Here is a 15,817-nt window from a genome sequence, read left to right on the forward strand (position 1 = left end):
GCGGACGCAGTAAACTGCCGCCGCACACTGTTGTACACCGTGGGAGCGGCTCCACCGCGCCCTGTGCGGGCACGATGCATTCACCCGTGCTCAGCGACAGTGCTTCTGTCAGAGCGTGTGACACCGTGTGTGCCTGTGTGTGTGTGTGTGTGTGTGAGAGAGAGAGAGAGAGTGTCAGTGTGTGTGTGTGTGTGACACCGTGTGTGCCTGTGTGTGTGTGTGAGAGAGAGAGTGTCAGTGTGTGTGTGTGTGTGACACCGTGTGTGCCTGTGTGTGTGTGTGAGAGAGAGAGTGTCAGTGTGTGTGACATCGTGTGTGCCTCTGTGTGTGTGTGAGAGAGAGAGAGAGTGTCAGTGTGTGTGTGCGTGACATCGTGTGTGCCTGTGTGTGTGACACCGTGTGTGTGTGTGTGTGAGTGTGTGACACCGTGTGTGTCAGTGTCCCTGTATGTGCGTCAGAGTGTCAGTGTGTGTGTGTGTGAGTGTGTGTCAGTGTGAGACTGTCAATATGCGTGTGTCTGTGACTGGTGTGTCGGTGTGTGACTGTGGAAGACTGTATCGGTGTGAGACTGTCAGTGTGCCGGTGTGGGACCCTGAGTGTGAGGGTGTGTGACCGTGGTGCGGCGTGTGACGGTTGAACCAGAAACCCCCCCACGCCCTGGGCTGCCGGGCCGAGGTCTGAGACCCGCCGCTCGGTTTAACGTTGATCTCCCCCCGCGGGAGGAGTGAATCACGGGCGGCAGGAGCCCGCAGCCTCCCCCGGTCGGGCACTGATACCGGGGGCTCCCCGTGCGCGCCACGGGCGAACGGTGCCTCCTTCCCCGGGTCGGAAGGGAGCGGCGCCCCGCTTCACGTAGAACCGGCACCGGAGGCCATTCAACCATCCAATCTGCGCCTAGCAATTGTGTCAGTCACATCCCCGCGAAATGCGGCGAGGTCAGGAAGAGGGGGGAGGGTCAGTGAATGTGGGGGGGGGGGTGAGACAGAGGTCCGGGAGAGACAGTGGGGGGGGGGGGAGACAGAGGTCCGGGAGAGATAGTGGTGGGGGGGGGGGGGGAGACAGAGGTCCGGGAGAGACAGTGGGGGGGGGGGGAGACAGAGGTCCGGGAGAGACACTGGGGGGGGGGGGGGAGGAGAGACAGAGGTCCGGGAGAGACAGTGGGGGGGGGGAGACAGAGGTCCGGGAGAGACAGTGGGGGGGGGGGGGAGAGACAGAGGTCCGGGAGAGACAGTGGGGGGGGGGGGGGGAGACAGAGGTCCGGGAGAGACAGTGGGGGGGAGGAGAGACAGAGGTCCGGGAGAGACAGTGGGGGGGGGGAGACAGAGGTCCGGGAGCGACACTGGGGGGGGGGGGGAGGAGAGACAGAGGTCCGGGAGAGACAGTGGGGGGGGGGGAGAGACAGAGGTCCGGGAGAGACAGTGGGGGGGGGGGGAGACAGAGGTCCGGGAGAGACAGTGGGGGGGAGGAGAGACAGAGGTCCGGGAGAGACAGTGGGGGGGAGGAGAGACAGAGGTCCGGGAGAGACAGTGGGGGGGGGGGGGGAGAGACAGAGGTCCGGGAGAGACAGTGGGGGGGAGGAGAGACAGAGGTCCGGGAGAGACACTGGGGGGGGGGGGAGGAGAGACAGAGGTCCGGGAGAGACAGTGGGGGGGGGGGGGGAGACAGAGGTCCGGGAGAGACAGTGGGGGGGGGGGGAGAGACAGAGGTCCGGGAGAGACAGTGGGGGGGGGGGAGACAGAGGTCCGGGAGAGACAGTGGGGGGGGGGGGAGAGACAGAGGTCCGGGAGAGACAGTGGGGGGGGGGGGAGGAGAGACAGAGGTCCGGGAGAGACAGTGGGGGGGGGGAGAGACAGAGGTCCGGGAGAGACAGTGGGGGGGGGGGGGGAGAGACAGAGGTCCGGGAGAGACAGTGGGGGGGAGGAGAGACAGAGGTCCGGGAGAGACAGTGGGGGGGGGGGGGAGAGACAGAGGTCCGGGAGAGACAGTGGGGGGGGGGGAGACAGAGGTCCGGGAGAGACAGTGGGGGGGGGGGGGAGAGACAGAGGTCCGGGAGAGAGGGGGGGGGGGAGACAGAGGTCCGGGAGAGACAGTTGGGGGGGGGGGGTGGGAGGAGAGACAGAGGTCCGGGAGAGACAGTGGGGGGGGGGGGGGGAGAGACAGAGAGAAGGTCAATGAGGGGAGAAGGATTGGGGTCTCAGCCAATGGTTGTCCGGTGCGGGACGAGCTGGGGACGCGACTGGTTCCGTTGGAGGTGGAGCCCCGGGGCCGCTCTCGGACTGTTACAGAAGAGTTTGGGAGCCCCTCCGCTTCCCCCCCCCCCTCCCTCCCCGGACACGCGGCGTGTGGGGCGGCGGCTGTGGGCAGAGCGGTGAATGCGGGTCCGCCAGAGGCGGCAGCGACCGACCACAGGAGACCCGGGCAGTGTGAACACGGCGCGTCTTTATTTGTCCTAATTCCACAATCACCGTCTGTGTCCACGGCAGGACCTGCCCGCGACACCGGGGTCCCCGTGCACCGTGCCCGTGGAGCACTCTCCCCCCCCAACACCGCCATCCCACCCACCCCAGGACACAGGGCAGCCCCTCCCCCCGGACACGCGGCGCAGAAGGTTCGCCCGCCCGGACCCCGGCCCGTTCTAGCGGGTTACATACTGTGACACTGTTTGCAACGCGTGAACTAACGCGCCCTCTAATTTCTGCTCCCCACCCCCTCCTCCCGCCACCCAGTCCACCCCCAGAGGGGGCCGGGAGCCGGGCAGGTTCACTGGTTACGTTAACTTTCTAACCGAGCGAATCGGTTGGCCGGACCTCTGCCCCGCTCAGTGGAGCTAAAACAGAAATAGGCGCAGATACTGCCCTGGTTAATCGGGGCTTGAAAGGTGGCGAACCCCCTCCCCTCCCCTCACCACCCCCCCCCCACAACCCCCCCCCCCCCCAACCCCCGGCTACCTGAGCCATCTCCCGATGCAAGTATTTGGATGAGGGGGCGGGTGTGTGAGGGAGCGGGGTGAGAGGGAGCGCGGGTGAGAGGGAGCGGGTGTGTGAGGGAGCGGGGTGAGAGGGAGCGGGGTGTGAGGGGGCGGGTGTGTGAGGGAGCGGGGTGAGAGGGAGCGGGTGTGTGAGGGAGTGGGGTGAGAGGGAGCGGGGTGAGAGGGAGCGCGGGTGAGAGGGAGCGGGGTGAGAGGGAGCGGGTGTGTGAGGGAGCGGGGTGAGAGGGAGCGCGGGTGAGAGGGAGCGGGGTGAGAGGGAGCGGGGTGTGAGGGAGTGGGGTGTGAGGGAGCGGGGTGAGAGGGAGCGCGGGTGAGAGGGAGCGGGGTGAGAGGGAGCGGGTGTGTGAGGGAGCGGGGTGAGAGGGAGCGGGGTGTGAGGGAGCGGGGTGTGAGGGAGCGGGGTGAGAGGGAGCGGGGTGAGAGGGAGCGGGGTGAGAGGGAGCGGGGTGTGAGGGAGCGGGGTGAGAGGGAGCGGGGTGAGAGGGAGCGGGTGTGTGAGGGAGCGGGGTGAGAGGGAGCGGGGTGTGAGGGAGCGGGGTGTGAGGGAGCGGGGTGTGAGGGAGCGGGGTGAGAGGGAGCGGGGTGTGAGGGAGCGGGGTGAGAGGGAGCGCGGGTGAGAGGGAGCGGGGTGTGAGGGAGCGCGGGTGAGAGGGAGCGCGGGTGAGAGGGAGCGGGGTGTGAGGGAGCGGGGTGAGAGGGAGCGGGTGTGTGAGGGAGCGGGGTGAGAGGGAGCGCGGGTGTGAGGGAGCGCCGAGCTGCGCTCCAGTGACTCGGCGACGCTCCGTTGGGGCTGACGGTGAGCAGAGCCCCCGGCGAGGGCACGGGCTCGGGGGTGGGAGCACCGGGAACTGGAATGGATTTCAGGGGCAGGTTGAGAGGTTTCTGCACCGCGGGGGTGTTCAATCCTTCACAACCCACCGGTGGGGCCGCAGCTGGAGCGGCCCGGACCCGCTGCCTCCTCGGACTCAGCGGCCCTGCCCGAGGAGGTAACTGCGCCTCAGGCCGGGTAACAGCGAGGGTCCGGCCCTACAACACCCCCGACACCGCCAGAACTGGGGTCACCAACAATTTAACGTTTGTGAAGCTGCCCCTGAGCCCGTCGGCCAAGAACCTCACGAAATGGGCCGTCAGACTGAGCACCGTGACCCGGGTGGGGCGGGGCGGGGCGGGGGGGGGGGGACCCGAGGGGCAACTCTTTCACCTGGGGGCAGGGAACAAGCTGCCGGAGGAGGTGACGGAGCGGGGTACAGTTACAGCGTGTAAGGGACATTTAGACAGGTTGGGGGATAGGAAAGTTTTCGAGGGATATGGGCCAATCGCGGGCCAATGGCACCTTGGTCAGCATAGACGAATTGGGCCGAAGGGCCTGGTTCTCTGCTGTGATTCCCCGGCCCCGCCCAAGGGCAGACACGGCGGGGCGCTCGGAGGGAGCCGCTGAGTGTTCAGGGTGTTACCGGGCACCGAGCCCACAAGGGGACACAGACCTCGGGATGGAGACGTCTCGGGTTTACACGGCTGAAGGGAGGGAGCGTGTCCCAGATGTGGGGGGCGAGGGGAGAACGTGCCCCAGATGTGGGGGTGTCGGTCCCAGATGTGTGTGGGAGGGTCCGGGCTCAGGGACCCGGCCCAGTGCCGGGGGAACCTCACCTCCAGCCCGGAGCCGATCACCGGCTAACGGAACAAGGCGGGCGGCCCGGGAGTGATCGGTCGCGCCCGGTAACTCCCGGTGCGTCCCCGGGCCAATTCCCGAGCAGCTGCAGCCGGAGCGGGGGACGGGGTCGATCACCGAGACTCCCCGCACTGCCGTGCGGTCTGGCGCCGGGCTCCCGGGCACCTCAGGGGCCGTTCCCGTACGAGTAGTCCGCCTTGTTGTGCATCACCAACTGGTTGTCCACGAAGTAGAAGCTGTCGGAGCGGGTCTGGTAGGGTCGGCTCACCATGTCCCGAACTGCGGGCAGGAAGGAACAGCTGCATTTAGAAAGCGCCTCTGACTCGCTGAAGCCACCTGGTGGAATCGACGGGACACGGGAGGCCATTCGCCCCATCGAGTCTGTGCAGAGGGGTCCGGCCCCCGGAGATCACCCCCCCCCCGCCCCGGATCCCTGCCCCCAGTCCCACCAGCCAGGCCACAGTTGGATCATTGCGTCCCATCCCTGAAAGGGGGGGGGGGGGGGAGGGTTCACTGGACTGGGGGAGGGAGGAGCATCCCGCCGTGGAGAGGGGGACAGAGGGGAGCTGCTCCCAGGGGAGAGGGTTCAAGGTCAGGGGACAGAGGTCTGAAGCTCCGGAGGTGAGGGAGATAGCTTCACTGGGGCTGTGGAAGGACCCAGAGGACGGGGGCGGGGGGGGTGGGGGGGGGGGGGACACAGAATCAGCCGGAACTGTCCCAAGGAACCAGACACCCCGCCGACACAACACTTCACAGGGAAAGGGACCAGGCCCCATGACCTTCTCGCCCGCCACAACCGGTCACCGACCATCCAGGGGCCACAGAAATGACAGCTGCTGGAACCGGGAGCAACACCCAATCTGCTGGAGGAACTCAGCGGGTCGGGCAGCGTCTGAGGGGGGAAATGGACAGTGGGTGGTTCTGGTTGAGACCCTTCATCAGGACTGGAGAGAGAGAGGGGAGGGGAATGGTGTCAGGAGCTGGCAGGTGATGGGTGGATTGGGGTGAGGGAGGGGATGGGCAGTGGGGAGGGGAGGGGATGGGTGGATTGGGGTGAGGGAGGGGATGGGCAGATGGGGAGGGGAGGGGATGGGTGGATTGGGGTGAGGGAAGGGATGGGCAGTGGGGAGGGGAGGGGATGGGTGGATTGGGGTGAGGGAGGGGATGGGCAGATGGGGAGGGGAGGGGATGGGTGGATTGGGGTGAGGGAGGGGATGGGCAGATGGGGAGGGGAGGGGATGGGTGGATTGGGGTGAGGGAGGGGATGGGTGTGGAGGTGACAGAGGGCTGAAGATGGTGAAATCTGATAGGAGAGGAAGGTAGAGTGTGGAGGGAGGTGGGGAGGGGAACTGGTGGGGGGGTGGGTGACGGGCAGTTGGAGAAGGTGGGGGAGGGGAAAGAGACAGGGTGATGGGGGCCGGTGGAGGGAGAAGAGGGACAGGGGGGAGCAGTTACTGGAAGTCGGAGACTTCAGTGTTAACACCGCTGGGCTGTCGACTACCCAGGCAGGATATGTGGAGCCCGTCTATTCCAGGCTGGGACCCTGACACAGTCACTCTCTAGGTCCAGGGAGGGGTTGGACAGGCTGTTCTCCCCCCCACAGGGCCAGGATATCACCCAGAGGGTCAACCACCTTGTTGTGGACTGGAGTCACGGTGAGGGTGGGGTTCTAACACCCCCCGGGCTCATTCCGCACTGACACCAGCAGTTTAGTAAAACCTGAATTGCAGATTTGGAAATGGCCACAACGGGTCAGGGGCTCACTTTCTCGGGACCATTGGACCCCAGGAACAGGGGGCACCGGGCAGTAGGCACTGTCTGCACTGGCAGCTGCTGGGAAACTTCTGAGGCAATGAAAGGGTTCAGCTGCCTGGATGGGTTTCCCAGGACTGGGTTTGGGATTTCTGGAATGTTGAGAACAGGAATCAAACTCAGGTGTTGTGAAATATCCCAGGAATTATCTCCTCCAGGGGTTTATAAACTCATGATGGGCTTGGATAAGGTGGGTGGTCACCATCTTTTTCCCAGGGTCGGGGAGTCTAAAACTAGAGAGCACAGGTTTAAGGTGAGAGCGGAAAGGTTTAAAGGGGTCCTGAGGTCAACTTTCTCACCCAGTGGGTGGTGGGTGTGTGGAACGAGCTGTCAGAGGAAGTGGTAGAGGTGGGGACAATTACACGTTTGAACAGGTACCTGGATAGGGAAGGTTTAGAGGGACATGGGAGTAGGTCAGGTAAGCAAATTGGTCAGCACAAACAAGATGGGCCAAATGGCCTGTTACCCATGCTCCCCACTCTATGCTGAGGGTTCAGGTGCACCCTTGCTGGAAACAGAGAGTCTCCCTCAACAGGAGGGGAGGCTGGTGGCCAGTCAATGACCTTTGTTGGGCAAGGGGGCAAAGGATGAGCAAACCAAGTGTAGGCCGAGGGTACAGGTTGAATGCCCGACCAAGCTGAGGGGCTGAAGGGCCTCCTCCTGGCTGACTGCTCTGCCATCTGCACTAGACTGTGGGCAGAGTGAGGGGGAGGTGCCGGAGAAGGCAGACAGCCCAGACATACTCACTCAGCTCCTCGGACAGCGGGGGGAAGTCGTAGATGTGCTCACACGTGTTCTTGCTGCTGGGAATGCAGAAACCAAACTCAAAGTCAAAGCTCTTGAGCAGCTGGTCCTGGAAGTAGTGCCTCTCGATCATTCGGAAGTTGTTGATGGGTTTGTCACCCACAGTGAACTCCACCCTAGTGAGAGGAGGAATAGAACGGTCACCCGGCAGAATATCACAAGGCCAGCACCCACCATCTGATGCTCTGAGCCCCTCCCTGGGGTGGAGCTCCAAATCCCGAGCTGGGTAGCGCCATACTGCAGGAGGGGCGGCCCTCCCCGTGGAGCAAGGTTAAGGAGCATGTGTGAATGTTAGGTAGGACACCTCCATACAGTCCAGAGTGGTCCCAAGTTCATGTTCTCGCTCCAGCCCAGTCTGTCCCTGACCCTCTAGTCAGGTTGAGATGACAGTCATGTGCACAGGTACAGTGAGGTACAGGCACGGTGAGGTTCAGGTACGGTGAGGTATAGGTGAGATGAGGTACAGGTATGGGCAGGTACAGGTGAGGTACAGGTACAGTGAGGTACAGGTACAGGTGAGGTACAGGTGAGGTACAGGTACAGTGACAGCATCACAAACACATGCATTCAGACAACAACTGTCTGTGGCCTCCTGCAATGAGCTCCAGAATTGGCACCTCGTTGTCCCCTGGACAAGTTACAGCCCTCAGGGCTCCGTCAGATACCCAGCTGTTGCAGTTTGTGTCGCACCTGGTGAGCAGTCTCTCCCTCCAGCGTGCCCACCAGCCTTGCCTCCTCCCACACTCTGTCCTGTTTGGCCAGCCCATATCCCCCTGCTCCCTCACAGAGAGCTGGAGCCACAGGTCAGTGATCCTATGAGGACCTTCCTCCCACGCTCTGGGGTCAGGGGTCGGCGGTCAGCCTGGACTCACGTGGCTCCGACCTGGCGCAGCCGCAGAAAGGCCGGCGTGAACTGGTAGCGCACAAACCGTCCCGCGTTGCCATCGGCCTCCTTCCGGTCGCCCTGCTCCCGCTCTGCAACAGACCACAGCTCGGAGTTAGCAGGAGATCTGCAGTGTGTAATGATCCTGAGGGGAACCCAGCCCCAGACCGGGGAATGGGCAAGGATTTACTGCAGAGGGCAGGGTGGACCCAACTCCCCCTCCCAACGGCAGTGCCCCAGGAGCGGTGCTGAGGGTCCGGAGCAGCTGAGGCTTCAGGTCCTGGGCTGGTGACGTGGTAGGAGGTACCACACCAAGAAGCTCGACACCATAGCAGCCCACTCGACAGACACCCCATCCACACCCACTCACTCACTCACCCCACCACCCACACACAGCAGCAGCAGTGTGGACCATCTACAGGACGCACTGCAGCAACTCACTGAGACCCCTTAGACAGCACCTTCCAAACCCACCACCTCTCCCAGCTGGAAGGACCAGGGCAGCAGAAGCCCGGGGGACACCACCCCCTGGGAGCAGCCCTGCCACCCACACCCCATCCTGACTTGGGAATATATCACCATTCCTCCACCATCACTGGGTCAAAGTCCTGGAACCACCCCCCCCCCCCCCACGAACAGCACTGTGAGTACACCCACACCTCAGGGACTGCAGAGGTTCAAGCAGGCAGCTCACCGCCACCTTCTCAGGAGCAACTAGGGACGGGCGACTAACGCTGGCTCAGCCTGTGAAACCCACACCCCTTGTGTGAATAGTTAAAAAAAAGGTAATGATCCACAACCAATTTGTTTTTGCTCAGGGTCTTTTATTTATTTAGTGTTTGCAATCCAGGCCTCAGTAGCAAGGGCAGCAGTTGTTGCTTCTCAGAGAGTAGGGGTGAGCTACCTTCTTCAGCCACTGCGATCCGTTTGGTGCAGGTGATCATTAACGATAGGGAAATGGAGGCTATGTGGGAGGGAAGGGTTAGGTAGATAATGGAGCAGGATAAAATGTCGGCACAACATCATGGGCTGAAGGGCCTGTACTGTGCTGTAGTGTTCTATGTTTAAGGTGTTCCCACAGTGTTCTTGAGTAGAGGAATCCAGGAATTAGACCCAGTGATGAAGGAATGGTGATATGTTTCCAAGCCATTGAATGTTAAGGGTAGATGGTTAGATGCTCTCACGTTGGAGAAAGTCACTGCCTGCCATCTTTATGGCCACTTATCACCCAGTGCTGGAATGCTGTCCAGATCTTGCTGCGTCATCTGCTGAGGAGTTGTGAGTGAGATTGAACAATGTGCAGTCTTCAGTGAACATCCCACTTCTGGCCTTCTGATGGACGGAAGGTCAGTGATGAGGCGGCTGAAGATGGCTGGGCCCAGGACACTGCCCTGAGGAACTCCTGCAGTGATGTCCTGGGACTGGGGTGATTGATCTCTGACTCCCACACCCACCTTCCTCTGGGTGAGGTTTGACTCCAGCCCCTGGAGTGTTTCCCCTCGATGCCCACTGACCTCAGCTTTACCCGGGGCCCTGGGTACCACACTGGGTCAAACACTGCCGGGTGTCGAGGGCAGTCCCCTCACCTCACTGCTGGAGTTCAGCTCTGGTCCGTGATTGGACCCAGGCTGTGACGGGGTCTGGAGCCCAGTGGTCCTGGTGCATCGGACAGCAGGTAATTGGGGAGCGGTCCCGCTGGATCACATTGTCGGTGACACGCTGCATCACTTTGCCGAAGATGGAGCGTGCACTGATTGGGCAGTGATTAGTCGGAGAGGCTTTGTCCTGCTTTTTGTGAACAGGTTGTACCTGGGCAGGGTTCTACGGTGTCGAGTAGATGCCAGTGCTGTAACTGGACTGGAACAGGCTCCTGTATGGGGGTGTTGGGAGGGAGCGGAGATGGATCCCTCATGGTGCTCCTGGCTCGCCGTGGCTCTGATTGTACCTGGGGAGTGAGCAGAATCCCACACTGCCTTTGGCCCACTGTCTCATCCCAAGAGACTGCCCACCCAGACATGGCATCTTCAGGGAGAGGCATCCCATCTCCTGCCAAGTGGTGTTGCCGTGACGACAGCCATCTCTCGGACGGGAGCAGCCATGACTCACCTGAGGAGGGGGGCTTGGTGATCTCGAACAGCACGGCACCCGACTCCATGTCCCGTATCTTGAACCTCGTAAAATCAATGTTGTAAACGTTGTCCTCAGGGGCACACAGGTACCCTGAGGGGTAGTGGTGGGGGGAGGAGGGTGAGGTGGGGTGGGGATGGGGATGGGGATGGGGTGGGGGGAGGAGGGTGGGGGTAGGGGGGGGAACAAACATCAATCAACACTGGCAGCCAAACAGCAACAATGCAGAAACCCAACCCCAGAGTCACTGCCCTGTCCAGGCCCGTCACTCTCGGACTCCAGCCCCAGCCCAGGACCTCCCAGACCCCAACCAGGACCTCCCAGACCGATAGAATATAGAACGGCACAGGAACAGGCCCTTCGGCCCACCATGTCTGTGCTGACTGTGATGCCACTCTAACTGACCCCATCTGCTGGGTTTCAGATAATTGGTTTAGCAGCGATTTAACTCGGGAGGATTTCATCCATCCTAGATTGCACGGAGGGACAGGAGGATCTTGCAGTGCACATCCCCAGGGTGGGGATACAAGCAAGAGAGGTGGTTACAGCAGCACAGCAGACACGTGTGTACTGGTCAAGGCTCAGCACAGAAGAGCAGAGTAGACCACAGCTCTCACCTCTCACAAGACAGAAGCGAGGGTGAAAGGAGGTTCCGAGGATCAGTCCAGGGCTGAGGTACAAGGAGAGATGTCCAGGCTGGGGTTTTCTCCGGGCCAGGAGGCTGACGGGAGGTTTCACTGAGGTGAGAGAGTCATGGATTGGGTGAACAGCAGGGGGCACTGCCCTCAAACGGGGCTGTAGCTCTGAGACAGATGGAAGAAGGACTGAAGGAGCTGAGAAAACCTCCCAGCCAGCATCGCAGCCTGGAACTCACCAACTGAAAGGCTGGTGAGGCAGAAGCTCATCATATGTACTGGGACCTGCAGGGGTACAGACCCAGGGCAGGAAGGTGCGGTTCACCTGAAGGTTGTTTGGTCGGCGTGGACGCAGTGAGGTGGCTCCTCCTACACCAGAAACATTCACAGCTCCACCTTCAGTACCACAGCGGGGGTGTTGCCCAGTCCCATAGCCTTTGCTGTGTCCAATGTCTCAGCTCTTCAGTGATATCACATGGGGTGAATCAACATGGTGGGAGACTGGATTCTGTAGGGGTTGGGGGTCTCAGGAGGGAGCTGGGATGGATCATCCACTCGGTACATACTTGGCTGTGAATGCTTCCAGCTCCTCCCGAACTCTCCCAGACGGCCCACCACCCAACACTAGGGATGATCTCCCATCATTCACAACCTCGTGCAGGAGTGTTGCAGAACTTTGATTTAATCCAGTGGTTGGGAGACGAGCCGGCTGCCAGTGGCTTCAGCACTCCCAAGGGTTAACCAGCGGCAGGTATCACTCTCAGCTCCAGCCCTGCTGGGACACGGCCTAATCTCACAGCTAAGTAGCTGTTATTTATAACTGGTGATTACACACAGCTTTATCCAAACTCTGTCCTCCAGCAGTGACGGAGCTGTCTTCAAACCCTTTGCACAGTCCCACGGTTCCACAGCCTGACTGACCACAGTTTCAACCTCTGCCACTGAAGCTGAGTTTGGGTGGCTTCCACCCCCGCTCATCCTGACTTTTCCCTCGAGGAGTCAGATCCCCCCTCTCTCGTGGGGGGTGGGGTGGGGGTATCCACATTCCTATTGGATAGACCGTGCCTGGTACTGGGTAACCCTTTCCCTTCTGACCCCAAGACCTTGTTCTGGTGCTACTAGAACAGACATGACCCACTTCACCAGAAGACCTGACACTGAGCACACTCTGGTCACCATGCAGTCTGCCTGCGCAGTCAGTCGGTCGGTGTGTGTTGGCCTTCCAACAGCCACTCTTGGAAAAGCAGTCCTGTGTGCATTTGCCACAGTAGAGGATGTCTCTATTCAGTGTCCACTTCCACAGAGACACACTCACACACACAGACACACACTCACACACACAGACACACACACAGACACACACTCACACACACAGACACACACACAGACACACACACAGACAAGCACAGACAGACACGCACAGAGACTCTCACACAGACAGACACAGACAGACAGACAGACAGACAGACAGACACACACACACACACACACACACAAGATCAAAGCGCAAGATACTGCAGATGCTGCGAATCCAAAGTAAAGCTGTGAAGGCTCAGCAGGTCAGGCAGCAACTGCAGGGATGGAATTAGAACCAACCCTTCACGTCGATGTGTTTTCATCAGAACCAGGACGTTAGAAATTGAAGACAGGGGAAGAGACAAAGAAGGGGAGGTCTGGGGAGAACAAAGGGATGTCTGTGCAGGGCAGAGATGGAGTGAGACTGGATGGCACAAGTGGAGGTGGTGCTGGCTGAGGAAGGGAGAAGGCTCATTCATCACAGACACACACAGGGCTTTGTTCAATTTCCTCCCCAAACTCTTTCCTTCCATTGTTGGAAAGTCAGCTGACTCCAGCATCCCTGGACACAACTTCCATTGGGATGAAGATGGACCTTCCCTCAGCTGCATCGCCAGGAGCCGTGATTCCTGTGGCTCCTTGCCTGTTGTTACACACCTGTCACAGGACCACACCTTTACTTTCCATTTACACCGAGTGGGGTGATCTAAGGGGAGGGCATCTGGCCTCAGCACCCTGGACATCGGCGGTCAGTGAGGATGAGTGGCCTGGCTCCTGTGGCTGATCACTTTTCTGTAGCAGTCAGGGTGTGGGCATGGACTGTGGGCAAGGCTGTCCACCATGAGGGACTACTCTTGGCAAAGGACCCTTCCAGTGACCTTCCAAAGGGCAACCTGACCCCAGCAGGAATAATCATTGGACTGGGAACCCTGGCTCTGCCCTCAAAACTCCAGCAGAGGGGCTGCAGACACTGTGGCAAGTGTCTCACAGTGTCACATGCACATGTAACCCAATGTTCCTGTTTCAACCAATGATGTCACCGCCAGCTCCTGGCAGTGAGGAAACTGTGGGAGAATCAACTGGCATTTGTTGTCAAGCAGAAACTAACCAAGTGTTTAACAGATTCACGACTCATAGACCCGTCCCCATTATACAGAGACAGTCTTGTCCCCACCTGTACTGTACCCCAGTGTTATACAGCGACAGACCCGTCCCCACCGGTACTGTACCCCGGTGTTATACAGCGACAGACCCGTCCCCACCGGTACCATACCCCGGTGTTATACAGTGACAGACCCGTCCCCACCGGTACCGTACCCCGGTGTTATACAGCGACAGACCTGTCCCCACTGGTACTGTACCCTGGTGTTATACAGTGACAGACCCATCCCCACCGGTACCGTACCCCAGTGTTATACAGGGACAGACCCGTCCCCACCAGTACCATACCCCGGTGTTATACAGCAACAGACCCATCCCCACTGGTACTGTACCCCAGTGTTATACAGTGACAGATACGTCCCCACCGGTACCGTACCCGGTGTTATACAGCGACAGACCCGTCCCCACCGGTACTGTACCCCGGTGTTATACAGCGACAGACCCGTCCCCACCGGTACTGTACCCGGTGTTATACAGTGACAGACCCATCCCCACCGGTACCGTACCCCAGTGTTATACAGTGACAGATACGTCCCCACCGGTACCGTACCCGGTGTTATACAGCGACAGACCCGTCCCCACCGGTACTGTACCCGGTGTTATACAGTGACAGACCCATCCCCACCGGTACCGTACCCCGGTGTTATACAGTGACAGACCCGTCCCCACCGGTACTGTACCCCGGTGTTATACAGCGACAGACCCGTCCCCACCGGTACTGTACCCCGGTGTTATACAGCGACAGACCCGTGCCCACCGGTACTGTACCCCGGTGTTATACAGTGACAAACGGTATCTGCGCTGTAGTTAGGTGGGGCAAAGCACTAGTTTAACCAGGATAAATTGTGCCCTCCAGCCGCTGTCACTTTATCGAGTTTCATGTATGGGTGTCAAGCGTATCCCCAGCCCCACCTTGACACCCAAATCCCAACACTCCCTAAACCCGGGGTCTCCACGCTCCCACTGCGCCTGGGACAGTCCCTCAGACCTATGACCCGGAGCCTGCTCCCTCGGTCCCGTCCCCCGGACCCCCGCTCCCTCGGTCCCATCCTCCGGAGCCCAGGTCCCAACCCCCGGAGCCCCGGTCCCATCCCCCGGAGCCCCGCTCCCTCGGTCCCATCCCCCGGAGCCCATCCCCCGGCACTCACTCTGGGTGATCCTCTGCAGCCCCAACACATCGTCGGGGGTGACCCTCTCCTTCTTCAGCAGCTCCTCCTCTGTGGTGACCCGGAGCCCCTCCGGCGCCGACTTCACCTTCATGCCGACCGCCTCCGGTGTCTGGGCGCCGCTGTTCGGGGTCCTGGTGCTCGAAACGCTCATGTCCGAGTGTCGGCCCGGAGCCGAGCCCCGCCGCCGCCGCTCCGGCTCCGCTCCCCCCGGGCTGGGATCCGGTCCCGGCTCCGGATTCTGGGATCCGCTCCCCCTGATCCACTCCGGGCTCCGCTACCCCTAGTCCAGGCGCTGCTCCCCCTGATCCGGTCCAAGCTTCGGGTTCTGGCCTCCGCCCCCTTCGACCCGGGCTCCGCGTTCTGCTCCCCCTGATCCGGTCCGGGCTCTGGGTTCTGCTCCCCCTGATCTGCTCCCCCTGATCCGGTCCGGGCTCCGGGTTCTGCTCCCCCTGATCTGGTCCGGGCTCCGGTTCTACTCCCCCCGATCCGCTCCGGGTTCTGCTTCCCCCTGGTCCGCTCCGGGCTCTGCTCCCCCCTGGTCCGCTCCGGGCTCTGCTCCCCCTGATCCGCTCCGGGTTCTGCTCCCCCTGATCCGCTCCGGGTTCTGCTCCCCCCTGATCCGCTCCGGGTTCTGCTCCCCCCTGATCCGCTCCGGGCTCCGTTCGGCTGCTCTCCGGAGCGGCCCCACTGGCTACAATGTATCGAGCACGGAGCGCCGCACTGCACGGGGGGAGGGGGGAGGGAGACGCTCACCTACCCACGCACACAGGCTCTCCTCCCAAATCATATTTGCAAATTACTACCCACTGCCTGGTTCTTGCACAGTGGGTGGGGGTTTCACAGCTGCCGGTTCCCCGCCCCATGAGACGCGGCACCTTGTCAGTCCTCTGGTCCCGGTCCCCCCCCCCCGAGCTGGTGGCGATGGTGCCGCCCGCAGGCAGCGGCTTCATTCACACAATCGGGTTTGGCGCGGCCGCCGCTGCAGCGCCGCTCGTCATCCATGCGGCAGGCGGCGGCCTTACACCGGCTCGGCAGCCAAGCCCGCAGCCGGGGAGCAGCTCCTCCGCACAGCGAGGCAGCTCGACTTCCAACCGGCCATTCAGCCCCTCAACACGTGCTGGTGTACTCCCAACCCCCAGCCCGGGGCCACCCCACACACCTGTTGGACACCCTCGACCCACATCCAAATCTGGCAGAAGCGAGGGCTGGAATCCGGCGGAGTTGGTGGGAACGAGGGGCGAACACACTGGGGTTGGTATCGGATGTGTGGTT

The 15,817-nt window shown here is 61.3% G+C and overlaps 1 protein-coding gene across 1 annotated transcript; it reads right to left on the reverse strand.

The window, feature by feature from the left end:
- Nucleotides 1-4,791: 4,791 nt before the first annotated feature.
- unc119a (unc-119 homolog a (C. elegans)) lies at nucleotides 4,792-15,425 on the reverse strand. Its single transcript, XM_052035489.1, has 5 exons — nucleotides 14,525-15,425; nucleotides 10,264-10,377; nucleotides 8,147-8,249; nucleotides 7,218-7,390; nucleotides 4,792-4,937 (listed from the first exon to the last, which is right to left on the reverse strand). The coding sequence occupies exons 1-5, from the start codon at nucleotides 14,694-14,696 to the stop codon at nucleotides 4,825-4,827; spliced, it is 675 nt and encodes a 224-aa protein (XP_051891449.1). The 5' UTR covers nucleotides 14,697-15,425; the 3' UTR covers nucleotides 4,792-4,824.
- Between the last annotated feature and the right edge of the window lie 392 nt (nucleotides 15,426-15,817).

The sequence above is a fragment of the Pristis pectinata genome, chromosome 21, assembly GCF_009764475.1.
Source record: "Pristis pectinata isolate sPriPec2 chromosome 21, sPriPec2.1.pri, whole genome shotgun sequence".
In the NCBI taxonomy this organism is placed as follows: Eukaryota; Metazoa; Chordata; class Chondrichthyes; order Rhinopristiformes; family Pristidae; genus Pristis; species Pristis pectinata.